This window comes from Pogoniulus pusillus, chromosome 23 (assembly GCF_015220805.1).
Source record: "Pogoniulus pusillus isolate bPogPus1 chromosome 23, bPogPus1.pri, whole genome shotgun sequence".
Taxonomy (NCBI): domain Eukaryota; kingdom Metazoa; phylum Chordata; class Aves; order Piciformes; family Lybiidae; genus Pogoniulus; species Pogoniulus pusillus.
The window spans coordinates 22,766,555-22,784,524 of record NC_087286.1 but is presented as its reverse complement, the minus strand read 5'-3'; the positions used below and the strand labels follow the sequence as shown (position 1 = coordinate 22,784,524).

Below are 17,970 nucleotides of genomic sequence, written 5' to 3'. Positions count from 1 at the left end.
CCTTCCAGTCCCTTCCAACTACCTTTCAGACCCTCCCAGTTCCTTTTCATTCCCTTCCCAGTCCCTTCTAAGTCCCCTCCCAGTCACCCACAATCCATTCCAGATCCCTTCCCATTCCCTCCAAGTCCCCTCCCACTCCATCTCAGTCAATCCCATTCCCCTCCCTGTCCCATCCCAGCACCTCCCAGGCCCATTCCCCTCCCTGACACCTCTCAGGCCCCTGCCCAGTCCCACCCAATCCCTCCCAGTCCCCTCCCCAGTTCCGCTTAATCCTTCCCAGTCCATCCCACTCCCTGCCACTCCATCCCAATGCCCTCCCAGTCCTTCCCAGTCTCCCACAGTTCCTCTGAATCCCACCCACTCCCTCCCAAATCCCTCCCAGTCCCATCCCTGTCTCTCACAACCTCATTCCACTCCTTTCCCACTACATCTCACTCCCACTCCTCTCCGATTGCCTCCCAGTCCCCTCCCAGTCACTCACAAACCATTCCAGATCCCTTCCCATTCTCTCTCAATCCCATCCCACTTCCATCAATCCCTCCCATTCTCTTCCCAGTCCCATTCCAGGACCTCCCAGACCCATTCCCCTCCCTCACACCTCTCAGGCACCTTCCCAGCCTCACCCAATCCTTCCCAGTCACTTCAGTCATTCATAGATCCCTCCCCAGTCCATCCCACTCCTTCCCACTCCCAGTCCTCCCCAGCCCCTTCCAGGCCTCTCCCAGTTCCCTCGCACTCCTCTCCCAGTCCCAATCCAGTCCCCTTCCCATCCCTTCCCCTTCCCTCCCAATCCCCTCCCAGTCTCTCTCTGTCCCTCCCAGTCTGATCCCATTTCCTCCCAATCCCCTCCCAGTCTCACCCAGCCCCCTTCCAATCCTTCCCAGTCCATCCCAGCACCTCCCAGTCCCACCCAATCCCCGCCCAGTCCCCTCACAGGTCCACTCACTTTTTCCCAGATCCCTTCCCAGTCCATCCCAATGCCCTCCTGGTCTCCTCTCAGTCTTTCCTAGTCTCTCCCAGTTCCTCTGAATCCTACCCACTCCCTCCCAATGCCTTCCCAGTCCCTTCCAGGCCACCCCAACTACCTTTCACCTTCTCACACTACCTTTCCACTCCCCTGCCAGTCTCTTCCCAGTCCCCTCCCAGGCGCTCACAATCCATTCCAGATCCCTTCCCATTCCTTTCCAATCCCCTCCCACTCTACCTCCTTCTTCTTCTTCTTCTTCCCATCAGTCCCTCCCATTCCCTTCCCTGCCATCTCTCAGGCCCCTTCCCAGTCCCACCCAATCCCCCACAGTCCCCTCCCACTTCTGCTCCTTCCCAGGTCCCTTCAGATCCCTTCCCACACCATCCCACTCCCTCCCAGTCCATTCCAATGCCCTCTCAGGCTCCTCCTGGTCCTTCCCCGTTCCTCTCAATTCCACCCACTCTCTCCAATCCTCTCCCAGTCCCTCCCAGTCTCTCACAATCCCACTCCAGTCCTACCCAATCCCTCCTGGTCCCCTCCCAGTCTCTCACAATCCCATTCCAGTCCTTTCCCAACACATCCCACTCCCCTCCCAGCCCTTTCCAATCTCCTCCCAATCCCCTATCAGTCCCACACAGCCCCACCCAATCCTTCCCAGTCCATCCCACTAGCTCCCAGTACATCCCAATCCCTTCCAATCCCCTCCCATTCTGGCTCAGTGCCCTCCCAGTCACTCATAATCCATTCCAGACCCCATCACATCCCTCCCAATCCCCTCCCACTCCCTGCAAGTCCAGCCCATTCCTTTCTAACTTCCCATCAGTCTCTCCCATTCCCCTCCCTGCCCCATCCCACTACCTCCCAGTCCCATTCCCCTCCCTGGCACCTCTCAGGCCCCTTCCCAGTCCCCTCCCAGTTCAGCTCAGTTGTTCCCAGTCCCACCCACTCTCTCTCAGTCCCCTCCCAGTCCCAGCCCAGTCTCTCACAATCCAATTCCACTCCTTTCCCAGGACATCCCACTCCCCTCCCTGTCCTTTTCAGTCCCTTCCAGATCTTTCCCAGTTCCCTCACAGTCATCTCCTAGTCCCTCCCAGTCTCAGTCCAGTCGTCATCAGGTCCATCCCAGTCTCTCCCAGTCCCTCCCAAGCCCCTATCAGTCCCACCCAGCCCTCCCCCAATCCTTCCCAGTCCATCCCACAGTCTCCCAGTATATCCCAGTCCCCTTCCAGTCCCTTCCCATTCCCTCCCATTTCTCCACAAGTTCCCATGAGTCCCTCACAATCTCCTCCCTATCCCATCCCAGTACCTCCCAGTCCCACTTCCCTCCCTGCCACCTCTCAGGCCCCTTCCCAGTCCCATCCAATCCCTCACAGTCCCCTCCCAGTTCCACTATTCCCAGTCCACCCCACTCCCAGTCTCCTCCCGGTCCTTCCCAGTTCCTTTGAATCCCACCCACTCCCTACAACCCCCTCCCAGTCCCACCCCAGTCTCTTTCAATCCCATCCCACTCCTTTCCCAGTACATCCCAGTCCCCTCCCAGTTCTTCTCAGTACCCTCCAGGCCTCTCCCAATCCAATCCTCACCAGTCCCTTCCCAGTCCATCCCAATCCCCTCCTAGTCCCTTCCAGTGCCCTCCAACTACCTTGCACACCCTCCCACTACCTTTCCACTCCCCTCCCACTCTAGCCCAGTCCCCTCCCAGTCCCAATCCATTCCAAACCCCTTCCCATTCCCCCCAATCCTCTCCCTGGCCCAGTCCCCTCCCTGCCACCTCTCAGTCCCCTCTCAGTCCTCCTCAGTCCCTTCCAGGCCTATCCCAGTTCCCTCACAGTCCTCTCCCAGTACCTCCCAGTCCAAATCCAGTCCTTACCAGGTCCATCCCGGTCCCTTCCCAGTCCCATTCCAGTCCTCTCCCATTTCCTTCCAATCCTCTATCACTCCCACCCAGCCCCCTCCCAATCCTTCCCAGTCCATCCCCCTAGCTCCCAGTCTATCCCAATCCCTTCCCAGTCCCCTCCCACTCTCTCACAATCCATTCCAGATCCCCTCCCAGGCCATCTCATTCCTCTCCCACTTCCCATCAGTCCCTCCCATTCCCCTCCCTGTCCCATCCCAGTACATCCCAGTACCTCCCAGTCCCATTCCCCTCCCTGACAGCTCTCTGTCCCCTTCCCAATCCCTCCCAGTCCCCTCACTCCTTCCCAGATCCCTTCCCAGCCCAGCCCACTCTCAGTCCATCCCAGACTCTTCCAGTTCCTCTGAATCCCACTCACTCCCTCCCAATCCCCTCTCAGTTCCATCCCAGTCTCACAATCCCATTCCAGGCCTTTCCCAGTACATCCCAGTCCTTCTCAGACCCTTCCAGGCCTCTCCTAATACCCTCCCAGTCCTCTCCCAGTCCCAATCCAGTCTTTAACCAGGTCCAACCCATTCCCCTCCCATTCTCTCTCTGGCCTTCCCCCCCCTTCCCAGTTCCACACCAGTTCCTCCCAGTCCATCCCATTGCCCTCTCAGTCCCTTCGCAGTACCTCCCAGTCCCATACCCCTCCATGCCACCTCAGTCCCCTTCCCAGTCCATCCCAGTCCCCTCGAGTCTCTCCCAGATCCCTTCCCAGTCCATCCAACTCTCTCCCAGTTCCTCTGAATCCCACCCACTCCCTCCCAGTCCCTCACAATCCCATTCCACTCCTTTACCAGTACTTTCACATTCCCAGTCCTTCCCAGTCCCTTCCAGGCCCATCCCAGTTCTCTCAAAGTCCTAATCCAGTTCTTGCCAGGTCCATCCCAGTCCCCTCCCAGTCTCTCCCAGTCCTTTCCCAGTTCTCTATCACTCCCACCCAGTCCTCTCCCAATCCTTCCCAGTCTATCCTACTGGCTCCCAGTATACCCCAGTCCCCTTCCAGTCCCCTCCATCAGCTCCCAATCCCCATCACTCTCTCCCAGTCCCTCCAAATCCCCTCCCAGTGCCTTCCCACTGCCTCCCAGTCCCTCATCCTTTCCCACTTCCCTCCCACTACCTCTCAGTCTCCTCCCACTCCTCACCAGTCCCTCCCAATCCCATCCCACTCCCCATCTGCCCCTCCTGTTCCCCTCCATGGCTCTCCCAGTCACTCACAATCACTCCCAGTCCCTCATCAATCCCTTCCCACTCCATCCCACTCCCTCCCAGTCTCCTCCCAATCCCTCCCAGTTCCTCTGAATCCCCCCCCAGTCTAGCCTGGTCCCCTCCTAGTCCTTCTCAGTGTCTCCCAAACCCCTCCCAGTCTGGCCCAGTCTGGCTCAGTCTCTCCAAGTCCCTCCCAGACCATCCCATTCCTCTTCCAGTTCCAAGTAGTCCCTCGCAATCCCCTCCCAGTCTCTCCCAATCCCTCCCAGTCACTCATTTATTCCTTCCCACTCCACCCCAGTCCCTCCCAGTCTCTCTGAATTCCTCCCACTCTCTCCCAATCCCTTCCAGTCCCTCCCAGTCTCTCCAAACTCATTCCACATCCCCTCCCACTCTCTCCCAATCCCTTCCAGTCCCTCCCAGTCTCTCCAAACTCATTCCACATCCCCTCTCACTCTCTCCCAATCCCTTCCAGTCCCTCCCAGTCTCTCCAAACTCATTCCACATCCCCTCTCACTCTCTCCCAATCCCTTCCAGTCCCTCCCAGTCTCTCCAAACTCATTCCACATCCCCTCTCACTCTCTCCCAATCCCTTCCAGTCCATCCCAGTCCCCTCCCATTTCCTCCCAGTCCCCATCAGTCCCACCCAGCTCCCTCCCAATCCATTCCTCTACCTCCCAGTATATCCCATTCCCCTTCCAGTCCCCTCCAGGAACTCCCAATCCCCTATCACTCTCTCTCAGTTCCTCTGCAGGCTTCCCACTCCCTCCCAGTACTTCTCAGTGCCTCCCAAACCCCTCCCAGCCTGGCTCAGTCTCAGCCTCTCCAAGTCCTTTCCCAGTCCCTCCAAGTCCATCCCATTCCTCTCCCTGTTCCCATCAGTCCCTCCCATTCCCCTTCCTGTCCCATCCCAGGACCTCCCAGTCCCATTCCCCTCCCTCACACCTCTCACTCCCATTCCAGTCCATCCCACTCCCTCCCAGTCCATCCCAGTCTCTTGCAATCCCCCCAGAGCCTTTCCCAATGCCCTCCCATGCCAAATTCCCTCTCAGTCTCTTCCAATTCCTTCTGATCCCTTCCAGATGCCTTCCCACTCCCTCCCATTGCCAGTCCAGTCCCCTCTCAGTCCAGCCCAGTCTCTCTCAGTCCTTCCCAGTCCCCTTCCAGTCCCACCCAGCCCCTCACAATCCCTCCCTGTCCATTCCACTATCTCCCAGTATATCCCAGTCTCCTTCCAGTCCCCTCAGTAACTCCCAATCCCCTATCACTCTCTCCCAGTCCCTCCAATTCCCCTCCCAGCCCCTTCCCAGTCCCCTCCCACTACCTCCCAGGCCTTCCCCATCCCAATCCCTTCAGGCCATCCCTGATGCCTTCCCAGACCCCTCCCTCTCCTCCCAATCCCTCCCAGTCACTCTCAGTTCCACTGAATCCATCTCACTGCCTCCCAAACACCTCCCAGTCTGGCTCAGTCTCTCTCAGCCTCTCCAAGTCCCTTCCCAGTCCCTCCCATTCCACTCCCAGTTCCCATCAGTACCTCCAAATCCCCTCACAGGCCCTTCCCAGTCCATCCCACTCAATCCCAATGCCCTCCCAGACTCCTCCCAACCCCTCCTGGTGTCTCCCAGTCCCTCTGGACCCCTCCCAGCCGGGCAGCAGAAAGGCAGCAGCAGGAGCACATCCCAGCAGTAAAAGGATGTTAAATCCACCCCGACACAGGCACACAAAAGCCTCTGCAGGCAGCACAGCCTCGGCCCCTAGCCCAGCCCCTGCTCAGCTGCCCTGGCACCGCTGCCTCTGGGGCTCCACTGCCATCAGCCCAGAGCCAAGCAGCAAAGGCTGCACTGCACCAGCACCAACTGCACTGTGGCACAGGCTGCTGGCACAGCTGCCTCTCTGCCCAAACACAGCCCTGAGCAGCAAGTGGCACAGCTGCACAAGTGACCTGCTTTGGCCAGCACAGCAACGAGGCCCAGGCAGCTCTGCCTTCTGGCTGCCACCTCCTGCACAGTGCCCCCAGAGTGCCCCTGAGGGGAACAGCTCCCCGAGGGAGACCTTAGCTGCAGCAGCACTGCCCAGCAGCCTCTCCAGGGCAGAGGCCTCTCCCCACACCTGAACACCCCCTTCAGTTTTCACTCCCTCACACCCTGAGCTTCTCCTCTGCAACCATCAGCACACTGAAAGGCCTAAGAGAAGGCTTTAAGCAAGGCTGGCACTTGGCACCAACTCACCACAGAGACATTTCTGCCCCCACAGCCACTGGAAATCCATTTCTGAACCAGCTGCAAGCAGCAATTGCATTTCAAACAGCTCCACGGCCTGGTACCAAAGCATCCCACCCTGCCAGGGCTTGGGGCTGAGGCTGAGTGCAGATCTGCAGCTGGGCTGGGGCAAAGCAGTTCAGCTCCCTGCAAAAAGAGAGAACAAACACAGCAGAGAACTCTCACCCAGGCACAAACAACAGAGACAGAAAGAGGGAGGCAACCTCCAGAGGACCCTAGGCCAACTTAGATGCCCACAATGCCCCTTCTGATGCCCCTGAACCCTGCTGCATGACCCCAGGCCCATTTTACCTGTCCTCAGACCCTTTTGAGGGCCCCCAGGCTCACTGCAGATGAGCCCAGAAGCCTCTAGCACAGCCCCAGACCTTTTTAGAGACCCCAGAACCTCTCTACACACTCACAGATCTCCCTTAGATGCCTCCAGACCCACTTTAGATCCAGCCCCACCGCTTTAGATGCCCCCAGGCCACTTCACATGTCCCCAAAAGACCTCTTGATACTCACAGACCCATTTTAGATACCCCCAGATCCCCTTTGGCCCCCTCAGAATCCCCTTAGGAGCCCCCAGATGGCCTTTAGCTGCCTCCAAAGCCCCTTCAGACGCCACTCAAGCCCCTCAGCAGCACCTGGCAGCAAGCAGCACCTTGCCAGGTCCCTCTCAACTCCTTCAGGACCCTGCAGAGGTACCCTTGGAGCACCAAAGGGCTTCCCCCAGAGACCCCCAGACACCTCTGCATGACCCCAGAACCCTTTAGATGCCCCCAGATCCCACTTTGATACCCCCACACTCACCTCACATGTACACAGACCCCTGCACAGGCTTACAGACCCTTTTTGGGGAGCCCAGAACCCCTCCAGATGCTCCCAGACTCCCTACACAAGCACCCAGATCCTCTGTGTCACCCCCAAAGGCCTCTGCACACCCCCAGACTGCCCTGACACCCCGCAGGGGGCATGGCTGCAGGTCCCAGGCCCTCAGGGGACACTGAAACACAGAGCAAGACCTCCCTAAACCCTGGGGCACCCCAAACTCGACACCTCACAGCTCCACAGATGAGCCCAGACACTGTGAGGGCTTTGCAGAGAGCCCCAAACCTCACTGAGAGCATCCCCAGCTCCTCTGGGATCCTCCAGACACCCCCAGGAGCCCCCAGGGGAAGACTGAGAGGCCTCACAGCCCCCTCGGGTACCCACAAACCCCATTCTGATGCCCCCAGACCCCTTCAGATGCCCCCAAAAGGCCTTTCGATAGCCCCCAGACCCCCCTGTCGCTCCCAAAACCCCTTCAGACGCCCCCGGATCACCTGCAGGGGCCGGCAGGGCAGTGGCTGCCAGGTCCAGGCTTGGACACTGAACACCAGAGGGGCACAGCCCCAAATCCTCAGCTCCCCAAGCCCCGAGACTGCACAGCAGAGCCCACGGACTGTGGGGACCCCACAGAGACCCCTAAAGAGCTCACCGAGAGCCACTCAGATCCCGCCCGAATCCTGCGGCGCCCACAGAGGCCACACAGCTCCAGAGACACTGCCCAGCTCCTCTGGGACCATCGGAGCCCACAGGGGACACCCAGAGGCTTACAGGCGCCTCCATGCGCCCCGCAGCCCTCGGGACGCTGCCAGACCCACTCCAGGGGCCCGCACAGCCCCTCCCGAGGGGCGGCAACGCTGAGCGGCCTGGGAAGCAGCTCCGCCGGGCCCCGCTCAGAGAGACACAGAAAACTCACCACGCACTAAGGACAATCCCTGCGGCACTGCTACCGACACTCACCGGCACTGCAAAGCCCTCCTCGGCCCGGCCCGGCCCGGCCCCGCTGCCGCTCCACGCCGCTGCCGCCGCAGCCTTCCCCCCGCAGGCCTCTCAGCACGGCCCCGGCCCCGCATGCGTAACGAGGCGGCAGAGCAGGACGCATGCGCCAGCTCCGCACCCCGCACAGCGACCCAACGCATGCGCGCAGCGCTCACTGCTGCCACCCTGTGCTTAACTGCCGGCACTGCAACTCCCTGGGGACCGTGCTCGCTGCTGCCACCCTGTGCTTAATTGTCGGCACTGCAGCTCCCTGGGGACCGTGCTTGCTGCTGCCACCCTGTGCTTAACTGCCGGCACTGCAGCTCCCTGGGGACCGTGCTCGCTGCTGCCACCCTGTGCTTAACTGCCGGCACTGCAGCTCCCTGGGGACCGTGCTCGCTGCTGCCACCCTGTGTTTAATTATCGGCACTGCAGCTCCCTGGGGACCGTGCTCGCTGCTGCCACCCTCTGTTTAATTGTCGGCACTGCAGTTCGCTGTGGACCGTGCTCCATAGCAACGAGCCGCGGCACGGCGCATGCGCGAATCTCTATAGCAACGGGGGGCGGGGCCGCAAACCCCCATAGCAACGGGGGGCGGGGCCGCGGCACGGCGCATGCGCGAAACTCCATAGCAACCGGGGGCGGCGCCGCGAACCCCCATAGCCCTTGTGCTCAGCACTGCTCAGGCCACACTTTGAGTACTGTGTCCAGTTGTGGGCTCCTCAATTCAGGAGAAATGTTGAGGTGCTGGAAGGTGTCCAGAGAAGGGCAGCAAGGCTGGGGAGGGGCCTGGAACACAAACCCTATGAGGAGAGGCTGAGGGAGCTGGGGGGGTGCAGCCTGCAGAAGAGGAGGCTCAGGGCAGAGCTCATTGCTATCTGCAGCTCCCTGCAGGGAGGCTGTAGCCAGCTGGGGTTGGGCTCTGCTGCCAGGCAGCCAGCACCAGAACAAGGGGACACAGTCTCAAGTTGTGCCAGGGCACCCAGGAAAGGGAAGAGCTCTTCATCATACTGTTTTCAGTTCATTAACACCAGATACAAGAGCAGAAAGAATATTCAACCAAGGATTTACTCACTCCATTAGCAAACTGTTCATGTGGTCATTCCCATCCATGTGGCCAAACTGGAAATCCCTGCAAGAGAAGCAGTGAAAGACAGAATGGTGGACAAGAAAACTGAACAATCATTTCCAGTGAAGGGTCTTTCTTAAACACTTTTCCTGTAACTAAGGAGATACTAAGCAATACAACCAGAAACCAGACAGTGTACAGGACAGTCAGCACCTCAGAACACATTCAGTTAATGGAATAGTCTTGTTAAATTTCAGCATATGAATACTAAAACAGGCACTGTAGCATTTGTCATGCAGAAAACAAACCAATTCCTGCTGGTTTAGGCAGGCTAATGCAGAATGTTACTGACCATGGTACCATGCTGTGCCTACCTGTGAAAACTATCCCCATAATCTCTGGCAACTTCCTGAGTGACAGATTTTAGTCTGGAGGGAACAGAAAGTTAGCTCTGAAAAACTGCTATATTCTCTCTCAAAACACAAAGAATAAACACTACAGTAAGCAGCACACAGTAACTCCTCAGCAAGATGGACCAAAAAACACCTTGCTTGGTGTCTAAGGGTTGAAAGGCTGACTCCTAGAGTCTCAGACATTCAGGCTGCTTCGCTCCGTCCACTGACTCCTCAAGAGGCAGCACTGCGGCTGAAGACAATCCAAAGCAGCCTGGGAAAACAGCCTACACTGCACTGAAAATCCTTTCTTAGTCCAAGTGTGCAGTCAGAAAGGGACAGAAGAAGGTCTTCTTCCTCTCAGTCTCTTCAGCAAACTACAGTCCGACTGAAATGCCCCTCCTTAATATAAGTTCCATAGACAGTGAATATGTAAGGCATCACTCAAGTTGTTTTTAATGCAACTGAGCTGAGGAACAGTCACTTCCTTAAGCTCACTGAGCTCATCTCAAAGTCATCAGAACTCCTTTGCTCCTGTTTGTGCTTTAAAGGTGACCCAGAGGCTTTAGAAAGCCACGTGATCATTGTTTGCTCCTGTGACCTCATTACCAAATGGCAGAGGAGCAACACAGGAGCTCCCATCACCTCCTTCAGCTTGCAGTGTGCTACAACAGAGTCACAGGCTGAAGTTCTAAGCCAGGCAACATCCACAAGTCATAAGCCAGGGAACATCCACAAGTCCACTCACTCACCCTGGCATCTCTTCAGATCTAACAAACTTCCCCAAGTTCTCTACATCATATCAGCAAACTTCTCCCACACTGTCACCAACACTCAGTTCTGTTCCTGGTATGTTCCACTGAAGAGTTTTTATCATCAATGACTGCAATAGCCACAAGTTTTCCTAAAATAAGGAATAAAATACTTGAAACCATTTAAAAAGGAAACATGCATTCCCAGCTGGAAAGTATTCCGACTTAGAAGATGAGCCTGCAGTGTGAGTGCAGCCCAGACAGCAGCCCTGTGCTGGGCTCCAGCAAGAGCAGTGTGGGCAGCAGGGCAAGGGAGGGGATTCTGCCCCTTGCCTCTGCTCTTCTCACACCCCACCTGCAGTCCTGGGGGCAGTTCTGGAGCCCCCAGCACAAGAAGGACATGGAAGTGTTGGAGCCAGTGCAGAGGAGGCCACCAAGATGCTGAGAGGGCTGCAGCAGCTCTGCTCTGAGGACAGGCTGAGAGAGCAGGAGCTCTGCAGCCTGGAGAAGGAAACCTTGGTGTGGCCTTCCAGTATCTGAAGGGGACCTACAGGAAGACTGGGGAAGGACTATTGACAGGGTCTTGTAATGACAGGGTAAGGGAGAATGGGTTTAAACTGGCAGAGGGGAGATTCAAACTAGATGTTAGGAAAGGGCTCTTTCCAGCGAGGGGGGGTCAAACACTGGTGCAGGTTGCCCAGGGAGCTTGTGGATGCTCCATCCATGGAGGTGTTCAAGGCCAGGTTGGACGAGGCCTTGAGCAGCCTGTCCTAGTGGGAGGTGTCCCTGCCTATGGCTGGGGCTTGGAACTGGATGGGCTTTGAGGTCCCTTCCAACCTAAACCATTCTGTGATTCCATGATAAAAACTACAGAGCAGATCCACTTCAAAGTTACCTGAACCCATCAGATACAAGACATAAACCCATCCAGACTTAAGACTTCTCAGTTCCCTGTAGGCACTGCAGGAGTTGATAGGTAGTTTATGCAAATCCTAAACTGCTCTCAAATTAAAAGGCCTACTCATTTTTTTGTGTGTGACTACTACAGGGTTAGACATACTCATTTTTTCTGTTGAGGAAAGGACTGGTGCAGGCTTTGGATGAGGCTTCTGTCAGTAGAGCAGGTCTCACCAACACCAAACACAGACTGGCACTGTCCATCTTAACTGTAAATAATTTCAGGGGCTTGAAAAGTTACTTCTTAGTGCTCCTCAGTTGTTACTCCTGTTCCGTAGAAGAGATGGCAAAGACTTTAGTGGCAGCAGCAGCTCACCTCTGTCTCCAAGTTCATGAAGTGTAAAGCCATCCACATGAAGATACCCTTGAAATCTTGCTCTGTTTATCCAGGATGACAAATCACCATCTTCACACTCTGACAACAAAAGAGAAAGCAAGCAAGCAAGCAGAATGTGTTCTTCTGTTGCTGCTGTGAGGTGGGCAATAACATTTATTTCAGCCTAGAGAAGCCTATTTTTAACCCTCTACTGTTTCCAGACAAGGTCTCTCACCTTTCCAGAAATGTCACTCCTAAGCTGCTAAAGCAATTTGCAGCTGTTGAACAAAAAGTGTATTAGAGCACAGCATGCAGTGCTGATTGGCTGATTAGTTTCACCCAAAGCAAGGACAAACAATCCTCTCCCAGAAGGGAATGTGACATGGGAAGGGAACTGTGACTGACAGCACTTTCCTGCCCAATGGTAAGCTGCACATAAAACAATATCCAGTCTCTTGCAGGGCCTCTGCACTGACTGGTTTACAAAAACCCTTCTAATACATTTTAAGAGAGTAAGATTTGGGCAAAGTGAATTAGGAGCCTGGATTGAAACAAGGCTTGTGTGTTTTGACAGGGGTGGCAAAAGCAGACAGGTCACACCACAAAACAGCAGTTTAAAATTGTTTCTCTTTGACAAAATTTCCTTCTCCAGGCCGCTTCAAAAGTAAAACTAAATCAAATGCAGATCAAGGAGGTCACTGAGTGAACTTTTCTTTGGTGGGTGACTGGTTGCAAGGCAATAGAGCGAAGAGGAAGGCAAGCACAGCCCTTCCATGACAGCTCAAAGAATACCCTTGAGGGCCCACCTGGAGTATTTTGCTGTGGCACCACAGAGTCACCGTGTCTGGAAGCGCTCAGGAACAGCCTGGGTGAGGCACTTAGTGCCATGGTCTAGTTGAGTGCACAGGGCTGGGGGCTAGATTGGACTGGATGAGCTTGGAGCTCTCTTCCAACCTGCTTGACTCTGAGTCTATGAGTCTGCCCTGCTCTGGTGAGACCTACCTGGAGTACTGCACACAGCTACAGAACCTCCAACAGAAGAGACAAGGACCTGCTGGAGCAGGTCCAGAGGAGGGCTGCAGTGCACAGGAGCAGTGCAGTAGCCAGCTAGGGTTGGGCTCTGCTGCCAGGCAACCAGCAACAGAACAAGGGGACACAGTCTCAAGTTGTGCCAAGAGAGGTACAGGCTGGTTGTTAGGCACTTAGTGCCAGGGTCCAGTTGATTGGTTAGGGCTGGGTGCTAGGTTGGACTGGGTGATCTTGGAGGTCTCTTCCAGCCTGGCTGATTCCATGATATGGCCAATATCCACTTTTACTTACCATCAGAAACAAAGGAAGCTCCATCTTTGAAGATCACAACAGCAGGCAACTCAGGCAAGGTCACATACTGAAAGAGGGGTTTTCAGTTAGTCCAGGGAAGATGAAAAGACTCTGAAAGACACCAGCAATATTCCCATGTGGAAATGTCATTCATTCCAGTGCAGTTCTCCTGGTTATTTTCTGTTATTCTTATTGTGACCTTCCAGTAGCTGAAGGGGGCCTGCAAAAGAGCTGGGCAGAGACTTTTCAGGCTACCAGGTAGGGACAGGACCAGGGGGAATGGAGCAAAGCTGGAAGCGGGGAAGATTCAGACTGGACGTGAGGAAGAAGTTGCTCAGCAGGAGAGTGGTGAGAGCCTGGAATGGGTTGCCCAGGGAGGTGGTTGAGGCCTCATCCCTGGAGGTGTTTAAGGCCAGGCTGGATGAGGCTCTGGACAGCCTGCTCTAGGGCAGGGTGTCTCTGCCCATCGCAGAGGGGTTGGAACTAGATGATCCCTGTGGTCCCTTCCAACCCTGACTGATTCTAGCATTCTAGAGGTGGTTGGTGGGAAGCTCTAGTTGGCATGAAAACCAGCTTGCTGCTTACATGACTGTGATCAAAGACTCTTAAAGGGGTCCAGCCTCCTTCCACTGCACCACTGAACAGTACTTTTGCTCAGCTGGGGCTCAAGTGCAAAAGGCAATACTCAAATTGATACAAGGCTTCTGGAAATCCAACAGTGCACTACTTGTGATGGAGCAAATTGAGATGGGAAAATGCAGGTGCCTAAAAAATAACTGATGCTAGTTCTCAAAGTCATGCATTGTCAGGCATGGAGGAGACTTTTATCTGTCCCACTTGGAGACAACAATACATGGAGAGACCTGCAGAATTCAACAGCAGCAAAGATTTACATGGAGTGGCTCTGGAAGCACCAGCTGCACGTTCCATGGGGTGGCCGTGCCTGGAGGTGTTGAAGCCAAGCCTGGCTGGGGCACTTAGTGCCATGGGCTGGGTGATTGGCCAGGGCTGGGCCCTAGGCTGGGCTGGCTGAGCTTGGAAGTCTCCTCCAGCCTGTTGGATTCTAAGTTATGCATGCTTATTGTAATAAACATACAACTCCTAATGAGATAAATGAGCACTCTGTGCACTCACTGCCTGACAAAGCTGATCCCCTGCTGTGCACTCATCCTTTATGTACCCACTTCAAACAAAGGTAAGAAGTTAGCTGCAGACAACAGCAGCAAGGCTGTGTGCAGAACTTGCCTCGATCAGTGCAAAGGGAAGAAAAGCTGAATTAGCTTATCCACCCCCTGCCAGCAGAGTCAAACTTCTCCTTGGAACAGCTTTCTTAGCCCACAGGCAGCAGCAGCAGTGGTTTCCCTCTCCAGGTTTACTCCAGGTAGCTGAGGGCTTTCTTTCAGGAAGCTACTCTAAGCGATGCTAAGCAGCAAGCTGGAGTTGCAGAGCAAGCAGCTTGTTTGCTTGGGGGGGAAATGACAAACTGGCTGTGCTCAGAAGAGTCACATCTCACTTGAGCAACATTTATTGCAGCTCCACACTGAGATCAGTTCCTTGGTACAAAGAAGGGAAGGGAGAAACCATAGAATCACAGAATCAAGCAGGTTGGATTGGTTGATTCCATGATCCTCACCTGGTTGATTCTGTGATTCTATGATTCCAACCTGGTTAATTCTCTGATTCCAACCTGGTTAATTCTCTGATTCTATGATTCCACCCTGGTTAATTCTATTATTCTGTTATTCCAACCTGGTTAATTCTCTGATTCTGTTTTTCCAACCTGGTTAATTCTCTGATTCTGTAATTCCAACCTGGTTAATTCTATGATTCTATGATTCCACCCTGGTTAATTCTATGATTCTATGATTCCAACCTGGTTAATTCAATGATTCTATGATTCCAACCTCTTTGATTCTACACACAACTACCCGAAGGGAGGCTGTAGCCAGGTGGGGTTGGGCTCTGCTGCCAGGCAGCCAGCACCAGAAGAAGGGGACACAGCCTCAAGCTGTGCCAGGACAGGTCTGGGCTGGATGTTAGGAGGAAGTTGTTGGCAGAGAGAGTGATTGGCATTGGAATGGGCTGCCCAGGGAGGTGGTGGAGTTGCTGTGCCTGCAGGTGTTGAAGCCAAGCCTGGCTGGGGCACTTAGTGCCATGGTCTGGGTGATTGGGCAGGGCTGGGTGCTAGGCTGGGCTGGATGAGCTTGGAGCTCTCTGCCAACCTGCTTGATTCTGTGCTTCTCTGATAACAGCCCCACATCTCTCACAACCATCTCCAGCACCTAAGTGATGCTAGCTGAGGAAGCTGGAGAGTTCTGATGAGAAGCTAACAGGATCCTGCTGGCCTTTATCTGAAGGAAGCAAAGTGCTGAGGCCAGCAGGCTCGAGGAGATAAATTGCCAGGGTTTTTTTTTCATTCCCATTTCTTTGCTGCAGGGCTGCAGAGGTGACTTTGAGCAGGAACTTCTCTGCATGCACTTGGTTATAATAAAGGGGAAACAGTGTAAAAGGTCATATCCAAGCATGACAAAAGATTGAGGTGCACTGGGAGTAAGGTTAACAAACTATTTTCATTCAATTCTGGTTTGGATGTCCTAGCAATTCTAAGGGACACTTCAGGTCATGAGTGGCAGCAGGTGAGAGAGCACTGAATTAAGGCTCAGAAACATTGAAGTCTCACTCCAGTTGTGGCACTGAGGCATCTTAACAGCAAGAGAGGTCACTGAATGAACTGGGAATGGTTTAATCCTACAATCATAGTATCATAAAATCAAAGAATCATAGAAGCATAAAATCACAGAAGCATAGAATCATAGAATCAACCAGGTTGGAAGAGACCTCCAAGATCAGCTCTATCCAATCACAGGAGCATAGAAACATAGAATCAACCAGGTTGGAAGAGACCTCCAAGATCAGCCCTATCCAATCACAGGAGCATAGAAACATAGCATCAACCAGGTTGGAAGAGACCTCCAAGAGCAGCCCTATCAAAGTGCAGAAACATAGAATCATAGGGTCACAGAATCAACCAGGTTGGAAGAGACTTCCAAGATCAGCTCTATCCAGTCACAGAATGATAGAATCACAGAATCATGGAATCAGTCAGGGTTGGAAAGGACCACAAGGATCAGTCAGTTCCAAGCCCCCTGCCATGCCCAGAGACACCTCACACTAGATCAGAGTGGCTAAAGCCACATCCAGCCTGGCCTTAAACACCTCCTGGGATGAGGCTTCCACCACCTCACTGGGCAACCCCTTCCAGGCTCTCACCACCCTCATGCTGAACAACTTCTTCCTAACCTCCAGCCTGAATCTCCCCATTTCCAGCTTGGTTCCATTGCCCCCAGTCCTATCGCTGCCTGACAGCCTAAAAAGTCCCTCCCCAGCTTTCTTGTAGACCCCTTGAAGGTACTGAAAGCTCACACTGGGAGCCTTCTCCTTTCCAAACTGAACAGCCCCGAGTCCCTCAGCTTCTCCTCACAGCAGAGGTGCTCCAGCCCTCTGCTCATCCTCATGGCCCTGCCCTGCACACATTCAACTGCAGCCCATTTCAGACCTGATCCCTGATTCCTCTCCCCTGCTCTTCCAGGCTGGCAGGGTCACGTTCTAAGCTATTTTTTGTGCCCATAGAAGTTTCTCACTGCTTTGAAGATTGTGCAAGTCAGATGATTAAAGGTAATCCATCAAACATCTACTCCTCCTTTAAAAGAGGCACAGCTCCAAGGTCCTGACCACTTGGAGTGCTTAAGCCCCAGGACTCCAAGGGCTTAGCCAGAGTTTAGCCAAGCTCTGCCCAGTGATTTCAGTGAGATGAGGTGGCTGCAAGAGATGGCAGAATTTGTCTGCTGCTTCTCTGGCCTCCTTCCAAACTGGGTAATTGCAGTCAACACAGCTACAGTTATGGTACAGGTTCAGTTCAGCTCAGTGATTTTCATTCCCTGCCTTGCAAAGCAGCCCCCATTTTCGAGGAGCCTCTCTCTGTGCTGTGTGGGTTGCAGAGACAGCACTTTGCTCTAGTTAAACAGAGATTGCTTATGTGTAACAGTGCAGCATGCTCATGGCATTGCTCAGCATCTGCCTGCACAGCAGCAAACATGGTGCTGGGCTTGAGGAGCACAGAGTCTGATCAGTGAGCTCACTGCTGGCTGCAGCTACCTGGAGGGAGGAAAAGTCCTACAGCTGTGCTGCTCAGGGACATGCTTTAGGGGTGACCTGGCAGTGCTGCCTTAAGGGCTGCCCTGGATGATTTGGAAGCTCTTCTCCAACAGCAACCACTCCATGCTTCTACTCCTCAGAACCGGTGCACCTGACTGCCAGAAGGAGCACAAACTCCACACAAAGCCTTACCTGACCCAGCCTCTTTGGCCACCTGCGTCTCGTGGGGGATGTTCCTCAGCATCTGCTCCTCCCGCATGAGCTGGTGCTGGGCTGAACCCTCCTGCTGCCTGGGGAACGGCCATGCTGCTCCTGCTGCTCCTTCAGCTCATGCCATGCTTGCTGGAGAGAGCTGCAGAACCCAACGGCAGCACAGATTGACACGGAGGGGCTCTGGCAGCAGCAGCTTGAGTGCAGGCAAATCCATCCCTGCAGCTGAGCACAGTCATTGCTTTGGCCCGGAGCCGCTCGCAGTGGCGCCTGGAGGACCTCGGAGGCCTAGAGCGGCTTTGACCAGCGAGAGGAGCGGCCCAGAGCGTCGCCTGCCAGCCGGAAGTGACGGCACGGAGGCAAGATGGCGGCGCGGAGCGAGCTGCTGCGGCTGTACCCAGCCCCGGGGGGGTCTTAGGCGGAGTTGGGGGATCCCGGGAGGGGTCCGAGATGGCTCGGGGGGGAGCGGGGGAAGGGGCTGGGGGGTTTTGGAGAGTCCCAGAGGGGCTTCGGGGGGGCCTCAGGGGGGTTTGAGGAGTCCCGGGGGGGGGATGAGGTGGCTGGGGGGGGCGAGCAGTGGGGGGAGGGTCTGGGGATGAGTCAGTGGTTGCCAGGGGCGCTTGGGGCGGTCGCAGGGGGATTTGGGGGGGGTCCGAAGTGGC

The 17,970-nt window shown here is 55.0% G+C and overlaps 1 protein-coding gene across 20 annotated transcripts in view; it reads right to left on the bottom strand.

Annotated features, from left to right (window-relative positions):
* Positions 1-12,993, bottom strand: part of LOC135185778 (protein disulfide-isomerase TMX3-like) — a 75,037-nt gene extending 62,044 nt beyond the window's left edge. For 4 of the 20 annotated variants that reach the window (XR_010306597.1, XM_064162907.1, XM_064162909.1 and 1 more), the window contains exon 1: positions 6,302-6,478. Coding sequence is in view for 5 of the 20 variants with exons in the window: in XM_064162907.1 (XP_064018977.1) it covers positions 6,302-6,404 (103 nt within the window). In the remaining 15 variants the exon portion in view is untranslated. Of the gene's footprint in view, positions 1-6,301; positions 6,479-7,144; positions 7,548-7,811; positions 7,948-8,119; positions 8,592-9,212; positions 9,270-9,580; positions 9,635-10,350; positions 10,503-11,410 lie in introns of those variants that run through there. The other 16 variants (XR_010306601.1, XR_010306603.1, XR_010306608.1 and 13 more) reach the window with 15 other exon arrangements.
* Positions 12,994-17,970: the final 4,977 nt, after the last annotated feature.